The sequence below is a fragment of the Coturnix japonica genome, chromosome 17 (genome assembly GCF_054131305.1).
Source record: "Coturnix japonica strain WE chromosome 17, WE-NBRP24, whole genome shotgun sequence".
In the NCBI taxonomy this organism is placed as follows: domain Eukaryota; kingdom Metazoa; phylum Chordata; class Aves; order Galliformes; family Phasianidae; genus Coturnix; species Coturnix japonica.
The window spans coordinates 3,026,153-3,049,905 of record NC_140679.1 but is presented as its reverse complement, the minus strand read 5'-3'; the positions used below and the strand labels follow the sequence as shown (position 1 = coordinate 3,049,905).

At 48.2% G+C, this 23,753-nt stretch overlaps 2 protein-coding genes across 2 annotated transcripts; both read right to left on the bottom strand.

Annotated features, from left to right (window-relative positions):
- Window positions 1–265: 265 nt before the first annotated feature.
- Window positions 266–3,605, bottom strand: LOC146758042 (uncharacterized). Its single transcript, XM_085518653.1, has 7 exons — window positions 3,329–3,605; window positions 2,765–2,776; window positions 1,928–2,602; window positions 1,772–1,843; window positions 1,594–1,665; window positions 1,425–1,493; window positions 266–1,316 (listed from the first exon to the last, which is right to left on the bottom strand). The coding sequence occupies exons 1-7, from the start codon at window positions 3,603–3,605 to the stop codon at window positions 745–747; spliced, it is 1,749 nt and encodes a 582-aa protein (XP_085374779.1). The 3' UTR covers window positions 266–744.
- A 16,353-nt stretch (window positions 3,606–19,958) lies between these two features.
- On the bottom strand, window positions 19,959–22,097 carry LOC146758041 (obscurin-like protein 1). Its single transcript, XM_085518295.1, has 2 exons — window positions 20,876–22,097; window positions 19,959–20,654 (listed from the first exon to the last, which is right to left on the bottom strand). Exons 1-2 carry the CDS (start codon window positions 21,120–21,122, stop codon window positions 20,503–20,505), a joined length of 399 nt encoding a protein of 132 aa, XP_085374421.1. The 5' UTR covers window positions 21,123–22,097; the 3' UTR covers window positions 19,959–20,502.
- Window positions 22,098–23,753: the final 1,656 nt, after the last annotated feature.

The window sequence follows — 23,753 nt, the reverse complement described above, 5'->3', positions numbered from 1 at the left end:
CCACCCCAAAAAGGTCCCACCGCCAATTCCCACGAATTCCAACCCCAAACTCCCGCCCCCCAACCACTCCCCCACCCCCAAAATTCCCCACCCCCAATTCCCACCCACCAGCCACCCCCAATTCCCACCCTAATATTGGCCACCCCAAGAATTCCCACCCCTTCCCCCCCCAACCACTTCCCACCCCCCACCCAGCATTTCCCATCCCGGAGCTTTGACACTGCAACGCTTTGTCGCTCCATCAGCTTCAGAGCCCCGCAGTGCCCCAGTCCAAGATGCCGTTTGCGGACAGCCCAGTTTGAGAGGGGTAGGGCTGGGGCTGGTGCTGGTGCCCCTGGAACACTGCTGCTGCTCTCTGGGTGTGGTGGGGGCCGGCCAGGAGCCCAGGGCTACAGGGAAGCGCCTTGGTCGGTTACGGCCACGTCTCCTGCTCCACCAAGTGGGCCGGTTTCTTGGTCCGCTCCCGCTGGAGCCGCTGTTGGGGTGTGATGAGCACCAAGTCCTCCTGCTGGCCGCCGTGCTGACACAGGCAGCTCCACCTAGCGCCGGTGGTTGTGGCCTGGAACATGCTGGCAGCGCGGTGGCTTCCTGGTTGTGGCAGGGACACTGGCTGCCAGTGTGCTGCTTGTGCCCGCTGCTCTGGCCTCTTGTGGTGGTGCAGGTGGGTGCTGGGCACTTGGCCGGCTGGCTGCTGTCCCCGTGCTGCTTGTCTGCCATTTGGCAGGAGATGCAGCCGGGTGGCAGTCAAAGGCGGCTGAGCAGCACCCGGGGCTGCCTCCGCCGTGCCTCCTCCATCAGGTGTGCAGTGCAGGGCGACGGAGGTGCGGGGGCAGCCAGGGGGGTGGGCAGTGCCAGGCGGGTGAGAAGCACTCGGGGCTGCCTTCGCCGTGCCTCCTCCATGAGCTGTCCAGTTTGCATCAGAGGAGGCACGGGGTGCTTGGCCGGCTGGCTGCTGTCCCCGTGCTGCTTGTCCTTGTCTGCCAGCCGGCAAGAGATGCACCCGGGTGGCAGTGCCAGGCGTCTGAGATGCACCCGGGGCTGCTTCCGCCGCGCCTCTTCCATCAGATGTGCGGTGCGGGGCGACGGAGGTGCGGGGGCAGCCAGGGGGGTCGGCTCAGGCAGCTCAGGGGATGCTGGCTGCTGCCAGAGCGGGTTTGCGAGGAGCCCTGATTCAGGATCGGGCTCGTTGCTGAGCTCCCTGCTGGCTCCCAGGGAATCAGGGTGCTCTGTGTTGTTCTCGTTCTCTTTGGTCCCCTCTCTTGTGACTGCAGGCAGGCCCCGGTTGTGCTGGGGGACCTCCAGAGCACTCGTCGCTTCTGAAAAAGCAAGAGCATCCCCCAGAGCAGAAGGATGATGGCAGCCTTCCCACACCTGCTGGGTGCAGACAGCCACCCGTCAATCACCTCTGTAAGCCACAAACTCACCAAGAATGCAGGTGAGGAAACTGTCCATTTCCATGTCGTCCTCACGTCTGTTGCTGCTGGGTGTCTCTTCTGGAAAAGGAAGAAAATCCCCAGTGGGGCAGTGCCAGCTTTCCCACTCGGCCACTCGGTGCAGACACCCCCCCAGCAGCTCTGCTGCCCCCAAACTCACCCTGGCTGATCCATGTCAGCAGCTGGTCAAAGTCTGTGCTGTCGTCTTGGATGGCCGTCTCGGATGTGACTTCTGGGGAAGGAAGAAAATCCATTGCCCAGTGGGGCAATGCTGGCAGCTCTCCCACAGCTGGGAGCACTGGGTACCACCAAGCCTGGCCAGCTCTGCTGCCACTCACCATGGTCGATCCATGCCAGCAGATGATCCATGTCTGCTGTGTCCTGCGGGGTGCCTGTGCTTGTTGTCCCTGCTGGAAAAGCCAGAAGATTTCCAGTGGGGCAATGCTGACAGCTTTCCCACAGCCAGCCGCCCGCTCTGCAGCCTCTGAACTCACCGCCTGATTGCGGCGTGGCAGCGCTGCAGGTGATCGGAGCCGTGTCGGGATGGGGGCAGACGTCGGTTGGCGCTGGATGCCCCTGGTCCTCCATGAGCAGCACGGCATCTTGCAAGGGCTCCATGGGCGGCTCCCAGCTGGCGGGCAGGGTGCAGGGCACGGGGAGCACGTGCTGCTGCAGTGCCGGTACCTGCAAAAGAAGTGGTGGGGGGCCGGGGCGGCCAGGGGCCTGCGGCAGGCAGGTGCCTGCGGGCTGCGGGGGCTGTGCATGGGGCACGGCCCCAGGCCACAGCCCCATGGGCTGCTGGGGCAGCAGCGTCCCTGCCAGCAGGGGATGTCCCCAGCAGTGAGCAGGGGCAGCGGGGGGAGCCATTGGTGGGTGCAGCCCCCCAGGCAGCAGCTGCAGCAGTGGTAAGTGCAGCCCCGCAGTTGGGGGCAGCCCCCCAAGTGGGAGCTGCTGTGCTGCCTGTCCCCAGACACCTGGTACCCCAGGCCAGACAGAGGCCTGAGGCACCAGGTGGGTGGCACTGGGGACAGGGAGGGGTTGGGGTGGTACCGGCATCGGTCCGCGGATGGTGGGCTGCATCCAGGCGGGGTCCGGTGGCGGCACAGTGGCTTGTGGAAAAGTGGCTTCAGGCGTCACAGGCACCGTCAGCGCTCCTCGAGGGATTCTCTCTGTGGGGAAAGGCCATAAGGGGCACTGGGCTGAGATCTGGGCTGCTGGGCTGCTGGGCTGAGATGTGGCTCACAAGGGTGGCATGTGGGGCTTCAGCTGGGATCTGGGGCTTCAGCTGGGGCCAGCTGAAGCACGGGAGCAGGGGGAGCCTGCTGCCTTACCTGCCATGACAGCTGGAGAGTGGCAGTTAGGGGAGCCCCTCCCCCAACGGGGCTTCTGTGGCCGTTGGGCTCAGCCCCTTTCCCCCAGGCTTGTCATGGTTCCATTTGTCAGACCCAAACATCCTTCCCGTCCCATCTCTAACCTGAGAGCGTGGACCTTTTCTCCTGGCTTCCAACGTATCTTGGGGCAGAACACACAGCACTGTCTTTGCTGCTCTTCCCTCTAGGCTGCTTCCCTTTCCTCATCCACCATCCAACCTTCAGCTCTTCTCCCTGACTCTTCTCCTCTCCTCTTCAGCTCTTCTGCTCTTTTTCTTTCCTTGGATTCTCACTCCTCTCTTGCACGTCTACTCCTCTTCTGCTTTTCTTTCTTACCCGCATCCTCTCCCGTTCTTCTCATCTGCTCTTCCCACTTCACTGCATCCTCTTTGCACCTCTCATGCTCTACTCTTCTTCTCTTCCGACCACTCTCTGCTCTTCTGCTCCAGGCCGCTTTTCCTTCTCTGCTCTTCTGCCCTCTCTTCCTCCCTTCTGCTCTTTTTCTCTTCTGCACTTCTCACTGACCGCTGTCCTCTCTTCCCGTCTTCTGTCCTTCTGCCATACAGCCATTCACTCTTCTCCTCTTCAGCTCCTCTCCACTTCTGCCTTCCTGCCTTACCTGTATCCACTCACCTCCTTTCTGCTCTTCTCCTCGTCTGCACGTCTTCCTTACCTTCACCCTCTCCTTTTTCTTCTGCTCTTCTCCTCTTCCCGTTGTTTTTCTGCCTTGCCTGTCTCTGGTCCTTTCCTGTGTTGCCCTTTTTGTCTGCTGCTCTTCTTTCTTACCTGCATCCTTTCTCATTCCTCTCTTCTGCTTTTCTGCTCTTCTTTCGTTCTGTCTTACCTGTATCCACTCTTCCCATTCCCTGCTCTTCTCCTGTTCTGGTCAGCGTCCAATGCCTGCACCGCAGCTCTATGTCGGAATTAGTTTTGGGGTGGAGAAAGGTACTCGGGGCATAGATTTGTAGGAGAGAAGCTCTCACGCTGTGCCCAAAAGGTGATCAAATGGAGCCCTCGGGAACCAGGACCACCAAGGCTGCTTGTTTCTCCAAAGGCCGCAGCGAAAGCTTGTGTTAACTGTGCAGGACTCCATTGTGCGTCTCTGGGAACTGTCTTTGAATGGGGGATTTTTTGGAGTTGCTGCCGGTCGTTGCTTGGAGGAACTGATGCTTTCATCCTCGTGTCTTTGCAGGAAAGCAGAGCAGAGGAAGCGTCTGTGGTGAGACACTCAGGAGAAATTCCCTTCCTTGCAGCAGCAGCCTGTTTGTGTCCACGTGATGTGCCGTGAAGAGAAGCCTGCTGTTCTGTGAGTCAGCCTGCCACACGGGAATAATGGTTCTGGCCTCTTGGGCAAGTCTCTGAGGAGAGGTGTTTAGACAGGTCTGTAGACAGATATTCGTCATCTAGATAAGCAGTGCTATAGCACCAGGGAAGTGAGAAATCTCATGTACAGCCAGTCTTCTCCACCAGCCTTACGGTGCCTTTCTGCAATACCTCTCAATGCCTGTAGAAATGGGGGAGAGGTGAGGTGCAATTCCTGTGCATCCTGTGCCCACGCAGCAGGTGTCACCTACGGAGAGCTGGGAGCCCTCTGCTGTGTCCTGGATTTGTTTTCTTTCCTTGTTGGAGCTTCTGTGACGCTTTTGTAGGTGCTCTGTGCATTTGAGGTAACTGTGAACTCTGCTGAGACCACAGATGTGGTGTGGACTCTCCCTTTTGTCTTTCAATTGTGTACAGGGGCATTGCTAAGAATGAAAGAGCAGACGTCTTCCGAGGTCGGGGAAAGGAAGGTGCTTGCGAAGCAAAGGCAGGTAGACGTGTGCTTGCTTAGCAAAGGATTTCTACTTTGTATTTCTGCTTCTGGGAATATTTGAACTGGTTGAACGATGTCTGACTTAAAGTGAGGGTGCAGCGTTGCTTTAGCCTTTATGGGCGTGTTTGCCAGTGCACAGCATCAACAAGCAAGGGGTAGCACCAGCTTGAAACAGGGGAAGCGGTTAGCTCCCACAAAGCCCCCAAATGGAGTCCCAAGGGGATGAGATAAAGCTGACGTTGGCAGCATTAAAGGTAGTTTTCCAGGATCCGTGTGTTCCAGGGCTCAGGACCAGGTCTGTCACTGGGGTTGCTTTCACAGGACACCCCCAGCCCTCCTCAGGACCCACGGCGAGCCTGTTGGTGACAAATGTGCCACTGAGTGACGGCATCAGGGTGGGAATGCATGGAACATATCTCCCTGGGCAGAGCCAAGCAGCGTGGGGTCAGGGGTGAGATGCTGGAGAGCAGGAAATGAATGAGGTTAGAATGTGCCACCTGGGTACTGTCTGAACTTCCTCCCTCATGGCAAGTGCTGTCCAAAGCTCTCCAGTGCCCCCTGGTGCTCTTTGCCATTCCCCAATAAGCTCCCACTGCCTCCTTGTATTGTCTAGACTGTCCTTGTGCAAACTCAGTGTCACCTCAGTGCTGTCTGCGGCTTTCAATAGCCTCCCATTGCTCCCCAGTGAACCTCCCAGTGTCAGCAGTACTGCCCAGTGTCCCCAGATCAACACACCCTTTGCTCAGTGCATGACCATCTCTCCTAGCCAGGAGGAAAACAAGGCAGCAAAGTTGTTGACAGCAGCGATGGTGATGGAGATCTTCAGACTGGAGGAGCTCTTGTCTTGCTGCAGCCACCCCAGCATCCCTTGCCAGCTCTGCTGTGCCCAAACTCATCATCATTGATGCATGCCAGCAGATCATCAGTGTCTGCGGTGTCCTCCGGGGTGCCTGCGCTTGTTGTCACTGCTGGAAAAGCAGTCTGGAAAAAGCAATCTGGAAAAGTAAGTTCTTTTTACTTGAAAACTTCTCAGTTCCTTCTGATCTTGATATACAAAGTAGTTCCAAGTCCCAGTAGCTTTTGTGTTTTCTTTTGCAGAAGGACACACTGCCACAGCCGGCTGAACTTTTCAGAGGCTAAATTTAGTTTGCATGATATGTTAAATGAAATGTCTGAGTTGAAAGAAGTGAAAAGTAATTCCCCATTGAGAGTTTTAGGGTGTGAGGATGGTAGGTGTGGGAAGGATTGGAGGCATGGCATTGTTTTCAGCAGGATTGCCCACCATTTTGCTTGTACTCTTACGCAGAAAAATACAACATAAGAATTCTTCAGTTTGGGAATATATGAAGCAAGCCTTTAGACAGCTCCTGAATTGATTCCCGTAGATTGTATAAAACTAGTTTGCTTTGGCTGTGTATGTTTTGTTGCAGTAAGGGTTTGAGACACATAAGAGCTCTGTAAAAATGGGCTTTATGTTTCTGCTAGAGCATTTCTAAATAGGAGCGAGGTTAGAGGTTTGTAAGATCATCAAGTTGAAAGCTGAAATAGCTTTGTGAATATATGTGAATATATTACAGCTACCACTGAACTCTGAAGTTTATGGACTCCTGACTCTTCTTATGGACTGGATCTCAGACGAGCACCTTAGCATACTCAAAAGGCAAGAAGAAAGACAGGACAGTGTGTAGCCTTAGTCCAGTGGAAGAACCAACATCCAGGATAAGTGTTTGAAGGTAAAGGGACTTGGAATTGCTCTGGTTCATATGTTTTCAGATTCATGTATAGATTGACTGATTTTATTTTGAGAGTAGAACAAGACAGCCTGTTTTGCAAAGACTTTGGATATAGTAATGAATGCAGAACAACAGTTACCAAGTCGGTATTAATCCCAGCAGACAGGTGCAATGGCTAATTTGTCATTTATAAAACAGAGCCATTGTTTTGAAGAAGTGTCAAGTTCAGTGTCAACTTGAGAGTTTCAGCCTGTCTTTTATTATTGCTGCTGCTGATTTATCTTGTATTTTATGTGTAATACTGTATCTTTGTTTTTCCTACAGAGATGCACACTCCTAATTTAAAATGTTTTAATGTCTATGTCAGATATTGAAATTTCAGTTAATGACTTATAACAGGTGATACAATGCTATACTGAAAGCCCTCCCTTCCATCTCTCTGGGGGTACCAAGGCTTGGAAATCAGTGTGGTGTTAGGGAGTTTTACTGCTTTCCTTCATTCTGTGAAGGGTTTGTAGGCCCTGGTGTTGGCCTCGACACAATGTATCTCTGCATTGCATGGAAACCTGTGTAAAACATCAAACCTGTCTAAGGAGGTAATCATTTACCTCTACAGGACCTGACCAATGAGTGTTTGCACATGCGATCTGATAACTCCAAAAGTAATCTGAGATTTTGGCTTTGCGTACAAGCTCTGGAAACAAGGCTGTGTCACCTGGGAAGAATACAGGGATGCCGTCCGGACTTGCAGACGTGGGATCAGGGAAGCCAAGGCGCAGGCAGAACTGAACTTGGTGAGGGACGTGAAAAACAATAAGAAAACCTTCTACAGGTACATTGGCCAGAAGAGACAGGCCAAAACAGGCGTACCTACTTTGGTTAATTTAAAAGGAGAAATGGCTTCAACAGATGAAGAGAAAGCTGAGGTGCTGAATGAGTTCTTCACCTCGGTCTTCACTGGTGGCCAGGATTCTAGTCTTTTTCATGTCCCTAAGCCCTGCATCCCCAAACCTCAATGTGGGGACCAAGGAGGTAAATCCCTCCCCACTGTAAGGGTAGAGCAAGTCTGAGAGTGCCTCCTTAGACTGAATGAGTACAAATCTATGGGGCCAGATGGCGTGCATCCCAGGGTCCTGAAGGAGCTGGCTGAGGTGGTTGCTGAGCCGCTCTCATCATATTTGAGAAGTCGTGGCTGTCAGGTGAGGTCCCGGATGATTGGAGGAAGGGTCACGTCACTCCCATTTACAAGAAGGGGAGCAGGGAGGACCCGGGTAACTACAGGCCGGTGACTCTCACCTCCGTGCCTGGGAAGATTATGGAACAGATCCTCCTGGACAACATGCTTGATCACATAAAGAATGAGCATGTGATCCGAGACAGCCAGCACGGCTTCACCAGGGGAAGGTCATGCTTAACTAATCTTGTGGCCTTCTATGATGGAGTGACAATGTTGGTGGACGAAGGGAGGGCGACCGATGTCATTTACCTGGACCTGAGCAAGGCCTCTGACATGGTCCCCCACCACATCCTCATCTCCAAATTGGAGGGAAGTGGATTTGATGGGTGGACAACTAGATGGATAAGCAATTGGTTGAAAGGCCGCAGACAGAGGGTGGTGGTCAATGGCTCTATGTCCAGGTGGAGGCCGGTAACCAGCGGTGTCCCCCAAGGGTCTGTCTTGGGACCGGTGCTCTTTAACATCTTTATTAATGACATCGACGAGGGAATGGAGTGCACCCTCAGCAAGTTTGCTGATGACACCAAGCTGAGTGGTGCAGTCGATACGGTGGAGGGAACGGATGCCATTCAGAGGGACCTTGACAGGCTGGAAAGCTGGGCTCGGGTGAACCTAATGAGGTTCAACACAGCAAAGTGCAAGGTTTTGCACTTGGGCCAGAAGAACCCCAGGCACCTGTACAGGCTGGGAGGAGTTGTCCTTGAGAGCAGCTCGGCAGAGAAGGACCTGGGGGTCCTGATGGACGAGAGACTCAACATGAGCCAGCAGTGCGCTCTGGCAGCCCGGAAAGCAAATGGGATCCTGGACTCCATCAGGAGAGGGGTGGTCAGCAGGGATAGGGAGGTGATTGTCCCTCTCTACTCGGCTCTTGTGAGGCCCCATCTGTTGTACCGTGTCCAGGTGTGGAGCCCTCAGTACAAGAAAGACATGGAGATTTTGGAAAGGGTCCAGAGGAGGGCCACGAAGATGATCAGGGGGCTGGAGCACCTCCCCTATGAGGACAGGCTGAGGGAGTTGGGTTTGTTCAGCCTGGAGAAGAGAAGGTTGCGGGGTGACCTCACTGCAGCCTTTCAATACCTGAAGGGAACTTACTCCCAGGAGGGGAGTAAACTCTTCGAAAGGGCTGATAATAGCAGGACTAGGGGAAATGGTTTTAAGTTAAAAGAGGGAAGATTTAGGTTGGATGTTAGGGGGAAGTTCTTCACTAGGAGAGTGGTTAGGCCCTGGAACAGGCTGCCCAGGGAGGTTGTGGATGACCCGTCCTTGGAGGTGTTCAAGGCCAGGTTGGACAGGGCTCTGGGCAACCTGATCTAGTAAAGGTGTATGTTTGGTGGCCCTGCCAGGCAGGGGGGTTGGAACTACATGATCCTTGAGGTCCCTTCCAACCCGGGTCATTCTGTGATTCTGTGATTCTGTGATATTTGAGATCCTTTTCAACCCAGGCCGTTCTATGACTGTACAGTTCCATACTGGAACAAATATAATATGCTAACTATGTAAAACATGGAGTCAAACCTGTGTGATTTGTCCACACCAGGAGGTGATTAGAAAACAATTTGTAAGTTACAAAGTTGCTTGCTGGAAAGGAAAAGAAAATAAAACTACAAGAATAAGGGAAAACATTTCTTCCTGAAAATAGGAAGAATAATGGACCTGCCATGAAATTTGGGTGAAGCTGCCTGATTTTATGAAGCTATTCACATTATTTTCTTGGTGCTGTGTTTCCCAAATGAGTGGTTTCTGGCTGTGCTGCAGCACCAGTCTGCATGTGAACATCAACTCTATTCACCATCTGGGAAGATTAGGACTTCCCTTCTCCCGCCAGCACCACCGAATTACAGTTACTCAGTGGTTAAACAAAGGAATCCTTAAAGAAGGGTTTACAGCTGATGTGTTATCTGAAGTGCTTGGGGCATTCTGATGCTATTAAGCTCTATGTATTAACAAGTTAAAAATTAAGGGTAGGCATCTTATTGTTGTGACAGTTTCTAAGTTATTTGGAAAGCTGTACCACCCAACCACTCCTTCTATTTGATGGAGGTGACAAAGCTCAGTTTAATTTCTGACTGCTGTTTAAATTCTGAAGCTCAAGCTGGTTACTGGAGCAGAAAAAGCTCGGAAGCTGTCCCTCCTACAAGCAGGCACCTCTGAGCAAAATATGACATCTCAATTTCTGATGGTAAGGTCAGGAGATCTGATTCCAGCGTCTAGCTTTCGGCTTCATGCTATGTTAGTGGGACCTTTGGCATCTAGCACTGACCAACAGCAACTGACAGGCTGGTAACAGTGCACCCCAAAACAGTTATGTGTCTATTTATGTTATGAGGGAAAATTGTATCGCATTGAGATTTCCTATTTTTACTCTTTGCAGATCTAACTAGCTGCTGGAAGAATCCTGTACGCCATGTTCACACCATTTTCAATCATCTGGATGAGTCTGTTGTTGGCATTTTAATACCATTGACCAGGCAGGCAATATGTATGGAGTATTTGGCTCTCTCTACAGTCATGAATATTTGAGTATCTTCAACATGTGGCTCATTGCTTCCATTTCAGGCTGCCCAGAGAAGCTGTGGGTGCCTGTCCATGGTGTTGAAGGCGAGGTTGGATGGGTGATGGGCAGCCTGAGCTGGTTAGTGGGCAGCCAGCCCATGGCAGGGTGTTTAGAACTCGATGATCTTGAAGGTTTCTTCCAACCCAAGCCCTCCCGTGATCCTATGATTCTGTGATTTCATTCAGGTTTATTAAGATGAGATGAGTTCTCCTGAATGTGCTGTTCTCCATATGATTATAATTGGAGTCCAGATGGGTGACTTAAACCAGACACCAAACTTTCTAATGGCCAAAATTAAATGAAATCAATCCTTTAATGTGTCAGTAGTCTGTAACTAGAGCCCATCAGGTAATTCCCAGCCTCCTGCCTGTATCAGTGGCTGCACACAGTGAAAAAGTCCGATGCGATTTTAACCTCTAAAATGTTCAGAAGCAACCAGAGGGTGAATATATTCACTGTGCAAATACCTGCAGGAATAAGCTTGTCATGTATGTCCTCAGGTACCACAGAAGTTAATGGTGGGACTCAGTAGGTCATGCTGAAAGTTGAGTCTGCTGATCTTGGCGGTCTTTTCCAGCTTACATGACCTTCTGCTAATATTTCTGAAATTTATTTCTGTTCAGCTCCCAGAAAACCTCCCACCCAGCCCCCAGCTGACCCCGTGGTGAAAAATAAAACAGAAACCTCAGTGACGCTGGCATGGTCCCCTCCGAAGATGCACCGCCCCATTCCAATCGATGGCTACATTGTGGAATGCAAGAAACTAACTGGCTTCACCTGGGTGAGGTGCCACGAGTCTCATGTCCCCGTCCCAGAGTTCACGGTGAGCAATCTGTCTGAAGAGGCTGATGATCAGTTCCGAGTGTCTGCAGTCAATGCGCATGGACAGAGCCCGTCTCTGGAATTCCCAGGGAGCGTGCACCTTGGTAAGCACAAAAACCCCAATGGAAATGGGTCAGTGTGTGCTGAGCAGCTGTGTTGGTTCCCTAAAGATGTTTCCTTTGACTTTAAGGATAGTAGTGCATTAACACACCAAAGGCTTTCCTTTATTCCTAATTCTCCTATCTCCTATCAACCTCCAGCTACCACTAAAGTGATACAAGTTATGTTTCTGTGACAGAGAGATGAATATCCTTATCTTTTGATATCTCACATGTGCAAGAGGCAGAACTTTCTGTAACAGATCTGAAGCATAGAAGTGCTTCTTCCAGCACTCATGCAAAGGGAGAAGTAGAAATGTCCCTATGATTTAATCTTCCATCTCTAAATGAGATACCAGACTTGCATCTAAAGAGCATTAAGACATACATGTTGTTCTTCCTCAGGACCAGTCCTGGCTGTGAAATCCCCCCTAACAACTGGTGAAGCTGTACCTGGAGGGGATGCCATGTTTACTATTGACCTTACAACAACGTGTTGCGGCACTTGGTACCTCAATGGTAAAGTCTTACAGGAAAGCGAGACCTGGATCATCAAGAGAACCCAAACTACTCACAGCCTAATCATGAAGAACGTCCCCAAGAAGGATGATGGAGCAGAAGTGAAATTTGTTGCCAAAAATGTTGATGTCAGCACCGAGATGAGAGTGAGAGGTATTTGCTTTGATCCTTCTCCTTCCTCTTCCAGTCAAGGCATAGTTGCTGTGATCTGATGATTAGAAGTGGGGCTGCAGGCATTCACTGACTGTACCAAATACCTGAAATTGCATCCCATGGACTGACGTGAGTCCTGGTAATGACCTAAACATGATATCACTGAGTGTAGGGTAAGCCAATCTACCCAGCTGCTTGGTATCTGAACCAGATTGCTTCAGGAATCTGATTAGCAGGAATCTGAAATTAGCAGAACTTTTTCAGAGACCTTGCAGCAAACATTGACCACGTTAGCCTGATATCAATTGAAATAACGAGGCCTTTGCTCCTGACAGGTGCTGCAGTGAGATTTACCAAGAAGAGCAAAGATGTAGAAAAGATCTGCGCTCGGCTGCGTGAGGAAGCCAAACTGCAGGCTGAGCTTTCAGACACAGGCGCTACTGTGGAGTGGATGAAGGATGAGAAGGAGCTCAAGGCCAGTGAAAATTATGAACTGCACATTGTGGGGAAGAAACACACCCTGAAAATTCACAGCGTCTCAATGGATGATGCTGCAAGTTGTCAGTGCATCTGTGAGGGGGATAAAATGCTCTATCAGCTTTCAGTGAAAGGTATGTGACAGTCTGGGCTGTCCTCTTCCTGCCCAGGGCCAGCAGACTGCATTCACCTGACTCCCCGACAGTCCAGCTGTTGTCAGACAGCATCTGGGGTGTTTTCAGTGGCTGTTTTGACTTGAACTGGCCAGTCTGCTTTGTAGAGCCATTTGATTTCTGTGTTCTGTCCTGTGATTCGTCCTTAAAATGAATATAGAGGAAATCTAGGGAAAGATAGGAAAAAGAGCATCCCAGCCTTCCTGCTCTTCTCTCAGGGTGGCCACGAAAGATGATGTCAACAGCTCTTTTTGTAGCAGTGATCCCAAATGAGGAAGAGACCTGTGAAGAGTCACAGGGATGTTTACTTAGCTGTCATTCCATGGTGGGCTTTTTCTTACACAGATGTAGAGAGAAACTTAACTTTCCCACGCAGGGAAAGTCTGTTTTGCTTCAGGGTGTAGGTTTGATCTCTGAGATCCACACGCTGGGCCTTGATTGCAATAAATGAGAGCCCTTTGTTTGCTCCAGTGGAAGACTTTCCATTTCTGCAGTACCCTCTGCAGATGACACAAATGCAAATGAACCTTCTTCCCAGCAACAATTGCCTTTTTCTTTTTTACACTGAGTATGCATGAGGCTCTTCATCATCTTCTGCTGGCTTGTCACCCTTGTTGGTCCATGGAGAAACAACAAAGCCCTAGAGTAGTGTCTGCACTTTGGCATTGGAGAGCTTACTTAATTGCTTCTTCTCAAAGAACAAACTCCAGAGAGACATGGAGACAGCTCCCAACAGAATTGAATAATGGGACTAAATTGATGGAGAGCAGAACTTCCTGCCAAGGCTTGTCAGCTAGTCTTAATTTTGCTTTTCTTCTCTCTCTTTGTCATGTTAGCATAATATTTTGTACTGGCAGGTCTGCCCCCAGAATTAATTGAATTAGCTGATGGACTTTTCCATGTGCTTTGCATTGTAATGTGACTATCAAATGAGTAATCAATGCTGTTATTTTAAAACCTGTGTTGGCAAGCTGTAAGACAAACAACTGCTGTTGGTAGCTTGGTTACTGCAGAATCAGCTTTCGTGTATCTCATAGATAGGGAAGAGACCCTTAAGGGTCAGCTAGTTGGACTCCCCTGCAATGAACAGGGGCACCGCAGCTCCATCAGGTGCTCTGAGCCCTGTCCAGCCTGACTTTGAACATCCTCAGGCTCACCAATCTTATACCCATGCCACACACTCGCAGTATTTCACCATTCAGCATCGCCACTTGTATCTTCTCTTCCTGTAAACCAGAGCTAGCTGGTAAATCATCTGCTGTGCGGGTCAGCTGTGTCTCTCCCATGGGCATCACGTGGCTGCTGGGAGGCTCTGAAGAGCTGCAGCCAGAGGTGTGTCACCCGCTGGGCCTCGTGCCCAAAGGAGCCCACAGGAAAGTGTTGTTGCAGTTTGTCATGCACTGCACTGCCATGAGACTTGACGTGCCAGACATCCTCTGACACGTGAGCTCCTGCATCCAGGCAGGACATCTGAGACGTCTCCTTCAGCCTGACGTGGCTGCAGTTTCACACTGGTTTTACTAAGGAAGGAGAAGGCACGTGGATGAAACTCTTTTCCTGCTCTTCCTGGCATTAGCTCATAGTACAAGTAAAGCACTGTCAGGTCAAGCCTGGAGGAGTAATGCTTGTCACTGACATGTTCCTGTTCAGGGTGGAGCTGGAGGGTAAAATAACACAAGAAATTGTCATTGAAATTCAATATCTGTGAAATTCAGCTGGCTGCATTCACAGAACCTGGCGTTAAGATCTGTTTTCTGGTTTGTATCTTGAGCCTCTTTTCCATAACCCAGTCCTCATTTATGAACTGAAGCTCTACTGAAAGCCTTTCGCTGTGTATGCTCATGCTGCAGTGCAGTGCTTGTGACCTTTAACAGCACATTCACATTCCTCTGATCACAGGATCCTTAAGGTTGATTAAGACCCTCTAGTCTGACTGCTCACCCATCACCACTGTGATGCTCACCATCAGCTAGCTAAAAACTCAGCAGAGATGATAGATCAAGCACAACACTGGATTTGGGATGGCTAGAGAATCCTAAGATATTGAAGGATTGCTTGCAGGTGGTGTTGGCTCAGGTATTCACCCTGCATCCCACCTCCCGTTCTGTTTGGTTGAGAATCATGCATTCTGCAATTTCACTTTGTAATTCAAAGACCTGGCTTTATCTGTTGAAAAACTGATCTAAAACAAGCCAAGAAGACTCCTTTGGAACTGGTTGATGCAGAACAAAGGCATCCCCAAAGGACAAGTTGCACTGTTTGATGAACATTATTGGATGAGAGCTAAGCTAAGATTTAAAAAGTTCTGGGGCTGTCTCTGAGCATCAAATACAGAGGAAGCCTGCATGATTCCCTGAGAATGGATACCTCCTACTTTGGTGTAGGGTTAAGGGAACACTAGCAGTAACTCCTATCACAAAATGTCACATGGCTCAGACAAAATGCCATCAAGAGGGCTTAATTAGGAGCACCAAATGGTCACAAGATGGTTTAGGGCAGGGAAGTAATCTATCTATGTGATATTGATTGATGCTATTAGTTCTTAACAGCTTGACTCTAGAGGGACTGTTGTTCTTTGGTCACCTAGTTTTAAAAAAATAGATGGCTCCTGTCTATTACAATTTTTAACGAATTATTTGTTCACTGATGCCATAAATGTGCCTGGCATAGCAATTGGCCTTGGTATATTCAGTGAATGAAAGCAACAGTTGTTGCTCTAAGAAATGCAATACTAAGCTCGGTCTGCCTGTAGCTGACAGCCATCAGCTTGCTCCTCAGGCAGGTTCTGTCTGGATGGAATGAAGGGCATGAAATACTGATGTGCTCATCAAACGCTGCTTGTTAGCTTAGAGACAAGGTGTTGAATAGGTTTGTTCATGTATTGCAAACATGTTACTTAGCTGCCTTCATTTTAGCTTCAGAAGAACATGTGCAGAATACAGAATTGATTAAAAGAAATAAGAACTGTCTGCATAGAACTTACTCTTTCCTTACACAGGAGAATCAAGCAGACGTTTGTATGTGAGTACCTCCAGAGGTGAAACTCGATCACCCAAATGTAATGAGCAGAGACATTACAATCAGTTCTAACTGTATCTTCATGCTGTGCTGAATATGCCTGAGTCAGGATGTAAACCACTTTCTCTTTTTTTTCTTCAGATGAAGCCATTAATTCTGTCAACAAGCCCAAAACGACTCCAGAAATATCAGTCAGTCCTTCTGAAGACCTGGAGCTGGTGTGTGAGGTGTCAGCTGCAAGCGGAGCTGTCGTATGGAAGAAAGATCAAACAGAGGTGAAGCAGGACCAGAGGACAACCATCATCTCCCAGAGGACGCACCACAAACTCATGGTCAAAAATGTGACCCTGACAGACCAAGGGAGCTACAGCTGTGAAACAGAAGATGACAAAGCAACATTCCAAGTGAAAGTCAGAGGTGAGAAAATGCTTGGAATCCCAGAGATAAAGGAACGCTTCATTTGGTGTGTCTTGCATTTGGAGGATCAACTTACAGCCTCTCTGGTGCAAAACACTTTGGCTATAGGACTTTCTTTGTCATCTAGTGTCATAGCTACACTTTTCTACATGTGCTTTTCCATCCAGGAATGAATTACTGCAACAAACCATAGGCAAGGAGTAACTTGTGCAGCTCTTGTAGTCAGCTGGTGTCTGCAGGGTTACAGTGCAAGAGCACACCAGGCATGCAAGGAGTGAGAAAAGGGGAGGTGTTTGAAGAGATCTGGTTACAAAATTTGAATGACACAATTAGGTGAAAAATGCCAATAATCAGACTCATAAATGGCCTGGGTTGCAAAGGCCCATAGTGCTCATCCAGTTCCAACCCCCTTCTTCCTATGTGCAGGGTTGCCAAGCAGCAGCCCAGGCTGCCCAGAACCACATCCAGCCTGGCCTTGAATGCCTGCAGGGATGGAGCATCCACAGTCTCCTTGGGCAGCCTGTTCTAGAGGGCCGTTCCCTTCTGATTTACTGGAAATGTAGAGAGACATGAGAAGAAAAAAAGATAAGGGAGGAGGTTCAGCAGTGCATGCAGGTGTCCTAAATCTCATGTCCAAATCTGCTATCAGACTGCGAAATGTTTAGCTTTGTGATATGATATGATATGAAATGATATGATATGATATGAACTGATATGCCTATAATTTCCCAAGGCAAAATAGAGGGGAAAGTATTTTCCTGTCTTAATGAGGCATCACGATGCTCCCTGTGAAGGGCAAGTATAGTGAAAACGGGGAACTGGAGTTAGCTCTGCAGCAGACTACAGCAAAATGGTGTGACTGTTGTGATGTCCCTGCAGAGAAAGAAGACGTGTTTACAAACAAGGACAAGGTACAAAAAGAGGTGAAGGCTGTACTGACTCAAAATGCCACGCTGAGCTGTGAGGTGGCCCAGGAGAAGTTGGAGGTGAAGTGGTACAAGGAGGGGAAACTGATCACCTCGAGCAAGAAGTTCAAGGCTGAGTCAGAGGGCAAACAGCGTCGGCTGGTGGTGAGCCAGGTGGAGAAGAAAGGTGCAGGGGAGTACAGCTGCGAGGCTGCTGGCCAGAAACTCACCTTCAAGATTCATGTAACTGGTAGGAAACACATTTTGGTTGATATTCTTTGATTATTCCATAGTCTGGCTGTGGAAACGTCTGTGTGAACGTGTCTTCTTGATTCTGCCATGAAATTGTTTTGGGGAGGATGAAAAGAAATGCTTACAAACGTGCAGCTAAAATGATTATTTGTCTTTAACAGTGTTTCATCCAGCTCTTCCCCTACGACTACTTTTATAATGAGCTGTCCATAGATGTCCAACTGTGATTTGTACAATGTGCAACACTGCTCTACCAGTTGATATTTCAACAGTAGTAGTTACAGATCTCTACTGTGGCTGCACTGAGGTTTGGTTGTCGGTGTCCTAAGAACTTTTAGTCAGAGGCATTGCACTTGCCTTTGGCTTGTTGAATCCCACGTTGACGACCATTCGTTCCATGTTCTGTAAATGTAATGACCAGTCATGAATCCATTGATACCTTTCTAATTGTACGTTTCTCATTAGTCTGAGAGTTTAGCATGGAGGCAGATCTCTCACTCCAGCTGCAGTAGAGATTGCTCTGGTGTCAGTATATTTTGCACAAGATCCGGTCAATTTTAACTTAGACTCCAGATAGCCATGGGCACATCAGCTGCATTCTGAGTGACCATTAGTGAGCTGGCTGATGACGAGGGTTTGTCTTCTGTTTTATTTGTAGCTGCACTCTGCTGGTTTTGCTCATAAGTCAACTTGTTCTCTGTTAACTTTACAGTTCTTGTCTTGTATTCTGAGCTGATCAGGACAGGGAATCTGTTTTCTCCTCTTCTTTCTTATGGCAGTGAACACATTGGAGCTTAATCCTGGTCAAGGTTTGGCATTTGGTCAGCTATGTGGAGGAGCAACTGTACTGGGAGTCTACTGCCTTTCTTCTCACACAGACCTGGTGTCCTTGCAGGGCATAGCTTGCGTTCTGTTCCCTTGTAAAGGTTGAAGTCTTTGCTCTCTCCATCTTGGGGCATTCTGCTCCTTCAGTCCCTAGTGTGCAATATATCTCTGCTCCTGTAGTAGACAGTTTTGCTGCTGCCTGCGGTGTAGACTCTAAACTATCAGCTCTTACTGTTCCCACACCACGTGGATGTGATTCTGGGGCCTTTGGATCTGTTCCGTGAGTTGTGTCGCTCATGCTTTTGGCTCAGGAAACTGGCAGTTTCAGCTAAGAGTGGATTACAGAAAGGGTAGATTTGGGAGGTATCTGTCAGAGAAAATGAAATATGAACGATGACAGAAAGACTATGGCAGCAACTGGAATCTACCAAGTTAATCCTCAGCAGCCAAAGCCAGCCCACGTCTTATTGCAGAGGTGTAGGGAGAAAACCCAGCAATGTAGTGCTTTTACACTTGAATTTTGCTAGCTGAGGGCTATTATTAGCTGTTTGCCTCAGAAACCAAAGGTTTTCTGTTCTCTTTCAGACCGGATGAGCTCATGGCTGCACAGGGTAATGTAATACCTCCTCCTCTGCCATACGTGGAGAGTGCTTGCCTAGCTACCGTTGCTGTATTTCTCATGTGTAACACTGTAACATGATGTGCAAGTCCAGCACTCACTGCAGAATGATGTGGTGTGAAAGTCAGGAGGGATTATGAGTACTCTTGGAGTGGTTGGCTCTTTCACTACAGAAATCCTCATCTTACTAGCTTCTCCCAAAGTGCAATGGCTTCCTGAGTCTTAATTTCTCCTCTTACCATTGCACTCAGAAAGATTTTCAGGGTTCCTCTACCCCAGGGTTCCACTGGTAGCACAGAACAATCCCATTTTAAGGACATGTTGAATGTTAGGTGCTGAGCGTTGAGCATTACGGGATGCAGATTAGACCTTCTTGCTTAAAAGAAACAAGTGCTGCACACCTTGGAAACCTATAGAAAACTAGAGTAAAAAGGGCTGATTGTGCCATCTCATTATCTCAGTATTTGTGGTGCACACTGAAATCCTTCTTTGAAGTGGGCCAAAGCTCCATTGCATCTGTGAGAAGTTTTGCATCACCTGGTTGGTCCAGGCCATGTTTGTTGTCTTGCTAATAAGCAAGCCTTCTGATCTTCATGGAGTAACTTATGTAAGGATGGGAGAATGAAGGTCTTGGGGAAGACATCCAGGCTTTAGCTACAGGGCATGCATGCAGAATCACAAAACAAAGGCCAGTCAGAGAAATCAGAGCTTCATGAGAATTAATGGGGTTGTTTCTACATGCCCACCCTTTCTGCCAGTGTAAAATCTTCCAGTGAAAAAAAGGAAAGCTACTTATAGGTGGGGAGAATTGTTGGCGAAATTATTTGTGATATTTTTGCTAATAATATGCTCAAAATCCTGGAGCAAGACTTCAAGTTAAGCAACTCACTCTATCTAAGTAGACTTACAGAAGGGAACCATAAAGCTTATGGAAGGGAACTGTCAAGCTAATCCACAGCTAAAACAGAGTAGAGACAAATTGCAGGAGCTTGTTTACTTTGCAGAAGTGTGAGCTTTAACCACTGCTGAGCTCCTAGTACAAAAGTCTGAACCAATGCAACAAACCAACCCATCCATGTTGTACGAAGGAATGTACTGACACCACCAGAACACAAAATTCTATGGCTGAAAATACCCGCAAAAATCATCCAGCCCTTCTCCATTGCTCCAGGACATGCTCAGCTCTTTGTGCGCCACATATTTCACTAACCTTTTCTGAAACCCACAGTGAAGGCTTCAAAGCCCCTCCAAATGACTTATCCAGTCATCCAGCCATTAAAAAGCTTTTCTGTTGTGTAACTTGCATCTTTGTCATTGCAATTTAAGTCCATTATTTCTGCACAGAGAACAGATTGTTTGCTTCCACTTTCTAAGAGCCTTTTATGTACTCAAAGCCTGCTATCAAGCCTTTCAGTACCTGTTTATGATCTACACAGCAGCAATTGGTGGCAGGGGCTTTGTAGACAAAAATCAGATAGACCTTAAATTCTGTCCTTGTCCATTCCGTAGCAAACACGACAAAAGGATGCAGGAAATAGGACAGAAGTACATGGCTACAGCTGAGGCACCATTAGCTTACTTGAAAGGAAATCATCCATAGATAGATGCACTGTTGTGTTTTTATTTTTATTTTTTCTTTTAACTCTGACTGATTATAAAGAGATGCTTTGAAAGACGTGCTTTGTAGAGAAGAACAGATGGTAAGCAGGGAATAGGTTGCTAATAGCCTTACAGATGAAGAAAAACAGACTGCACCAGAGTGAGAAATTCCAGAGGAGAATCAGCTAAGAGCTTATGTCAATGACATGGCTGAGGGCTGCTGGGAAGACTGCCCTCTCTTTCACCTTATTTCAAGCATTACAATGGTGTCCAAGCCCAGGGCTGTATCTCCCTGCCCCCATGTCAAATAGGGCTGGCAGTAGCCACTGTGATAATAAAGAAGACCTGAATCCGAGTTCAAATCACATCCAGTGTCTTTACAGACCTTGCAATCATTCCACTTACTTTCCACATTGATCTTGGCTTGGGTCTTGTCGTCAGGACTCTCGCAGCAGTAAAAGCCCCTGTCTGCAAAGGAGATGTCCTTAACTATCAACATATGCATTGGGCTTCAATACAATGCTGTTCCTCATCCACTTGACTTCTGCAGGCTTTATCAGCTCTACCTCCAGGGTCACTGTGTCTCTCTCTTCAACAGTTTTAGGCTCCAGTTTCTTCTTGAATGAGATTGAGGCCTCTGATAAATGAGAAGAAATAATAGTAAGAACACAGAGAATCCACAAAACAGTTTTTTTTAGAAAGAATTTAAATGGTGGTTCCAGTCCCAGTGCATTCAGGGGAACCCTATTTAAGGAAGCAAAATTCCATCTCGTCACCGTAATCAGAGGAAAGACAACATGAAACCCACAAAACACAGCTCCAGTGACAGCCTATCAATGGGGCATTACAGCCCTTTACCTCGGACTCTGAGATTGGCTGTGCTTTCTACGCCCTCAGCATTGGCAGAGATTTCAGCTGCATCTTCCAGTGTCAGATTGGTGATGGTGAGGCTGTGGTTGGTGTCCTTCTGTGAGATCATGTATTTCTTACTGGCTTCAATCTTGACGCCATTCCTGAACCAGGTGACCACAGCATCACTGGGAGAAACAGTGCACTTGAACACAGCCTCTTTGCCTTCTTCAGAAATCACGTTGTTGAGGCTCATAACAAATTTCACCACCCTGGGAGCTGATGGAGAAGAAGAAACCACTTAGGAGCACATAAACGATGTGTCCCTAAGTGTATGAGCTCCTTTATGTATGAGCACCTTCAAAGAGCCAACAGAGTCAATGATTTTTTTGGAAGCATCAGATTTTATGACTCGCAGTAAGTGATCACCATAACTCACACTCACATCTCCTGCCTGTAGAGGAGATCCTCCTTGCATCTACAAAGATGCAAGAAGAAAAGAGGCAAAGAAGGGGTAAAAAAAATCCCATCTTACATTTGGGATGCTTAATTCCAGCCTTGAAGGCTGATTTAACAGCTGTGCTCTTCAGCAGCAGTTCTTCCACAGCTATTTAGAGAGAAAGACAAGTTTTGTACTTGGTTGTTAACACAGAGAACAGCATAAACACACAAATAAACTCAGCTTTGCAGTGTTGTAATGGCTGATGAGGGAAGCCATGGATCTTTCCACACTGTCAGCCTTCATTTCCAGAGACATACCTTTGGGGGTGATGGTAATGCTGCTCTTCTCATCTCTGGACTCACAGAAGTACTCTCCCTCATCCTCAGCCCAGATCCCTGTTATTGTCATGGTTCTTCTGACCCCTTCCTCATGAATCTGGAAATGTTTGCTGGGTTTGATCTCAACTGCTTTCCTGCGCCACACCACCTTCCCTTTGGCATGGCTCACTTCACCGGTTAAAGTGACACTGCCCTCATGGCAGGAGAAAGAGAGGAAAGGAGAAAGTATTTTAAATGCTATAAATCACAGAGAGATGCAGAATGATTTATAATCAATAAAACAAACAATTATCCTGTCATTGCCCAATATGCTGTCACGATGGCTTCAAGCACTGGCAAGAAAAATATAAATAATAATAATGTGCATGAAAAGGAACAAATCAGAAGCCTTCCCAGTGCCTGTTAAGTGTGCAGTCCAGCAAAGTAGGGCTCCATCAAGTCTAAGCTGAGGTCAGGGCTCTTGTTACACTCATCTCTGTGCAATACGAGAGACAATCCCTGCTCTGGCGTGTTTCAGCTTCAGCAGAAGCAACAACAGGGACTGTATTTTATTCAGTATGGCAGGTACTGGTGATTGAGGACTATGATTAGCATCTCTTTCCACTGAATGCACAAGCTTAGGGTGAGATGCTCCCTTTTTTGGTTCAGGAAAGAAAATCCATGGACATCTGTTGAAGTATCTGTACCAAATTCAAACTGGTAGCAAAACTTCCACTGCTTTCACATAGAGCAGCTCTGATTTGCTATTTTATAGGCACTGCTTGAACCAACATAATTCAGAACAGAAATACAGAACCCTTTTGATGCAAGCATCACTGAGGAGTGCCAAGTGACAGCTCTGTCCCAGGACAAGCTCTCCCAAATCATTAAATGGCCTGGGTTGAAAAGAACCACAAAGACCATCACGTTTCCATCCTGAGAGTGCAGAGCTTCTGCCTCTTCCCCAGCCCTTACCTTGTGCTTCAGTGGAGTCTTGCCCACTTCCAGCTGCCCAAGTAGCTGACTAAAGGAAATATCCCCCAAAGGACATAATGCATCAATGAGAAGTTTAGAATGGCCTTGAGGTGGAGTCATACCCAGCTGTCGCAGCACCAGTCCTTACGCCTGCAATTAGGATGCAGATACACCAGTGACAATCTCCTCCCTCCTTCCTGCACTCACAGGGATTCAGTCCCCACAGATCCTTGGCCAATGGCCCTGGATCCAACCAGACAGTTCACACCTGCAGTGTTGGCAAACAAGCCAGATGCATCCTTTTAGTAAAAGTTCACCACCACTGGACATCTCTCACAGCAAAATGGATGTTTTTGTACCAACACACAGCCTGCGTGCATCCTGAATGTTCCCCTACTTGCCATGGAAGTCTGCCAGCCCAGCAGTGGGTCTGGGAGGCCAGCAGGGGAAAAGTTAATGCAATTGAATGTGGAGAAGAAAAAGCATTGAACTTTTCAGTGGTATTTTTGTTTCATTTTTTAAATGCGGGTGGTTAAAACGATATATTTATAACAGCTGGAGGAGTTTTATGGCACTGTAAAATGCAGAGTTTTACAGACTTATAACCTGTTGTGTAAAGGGTGTAGGGGGGTGTTGCTATGGAAGAAAAATAGTGATGTCACGTTATTAGTGCTTTTGCCTCCTATGTACCTGGCTGCTAGAAAATTACAGTGTTTGCAATAGACATTACAAAGACAAACACCTAAAATTTGGAGCAAGAACCACGTGGTAACTTGTTAAAAAATTAGGCCCACCCACAGAAGCCACTTCTTTGTTTTTGCATCTCCCATGGCAGAGGAATAAAGAGGGCTTGATGCTTATGATCAACCCTGTGCTCACATGAGATGTGTTTCAAGCTTCGGTTCCTTTCTTTTCGTGCAGCCCATTGTAATGAAGAAGGTGGGCCAAGTCTTCTTGGATCCTCTGTGCAGACAGAGCTCCTTCCTCCTCCACGGTCCTTAGCAAACACGTCTTACTTGAGCACCATTCCCAACTCCTGCCAAAGGAGAGGGATCTGGAAAGGAGCCTCCTGGAAAAGAAGGGGGGCGAGAGCAGGGCATGGGGCTGACACCTGACTCCACACTGCCATACTCTGACATTTCCTGGGTACCCT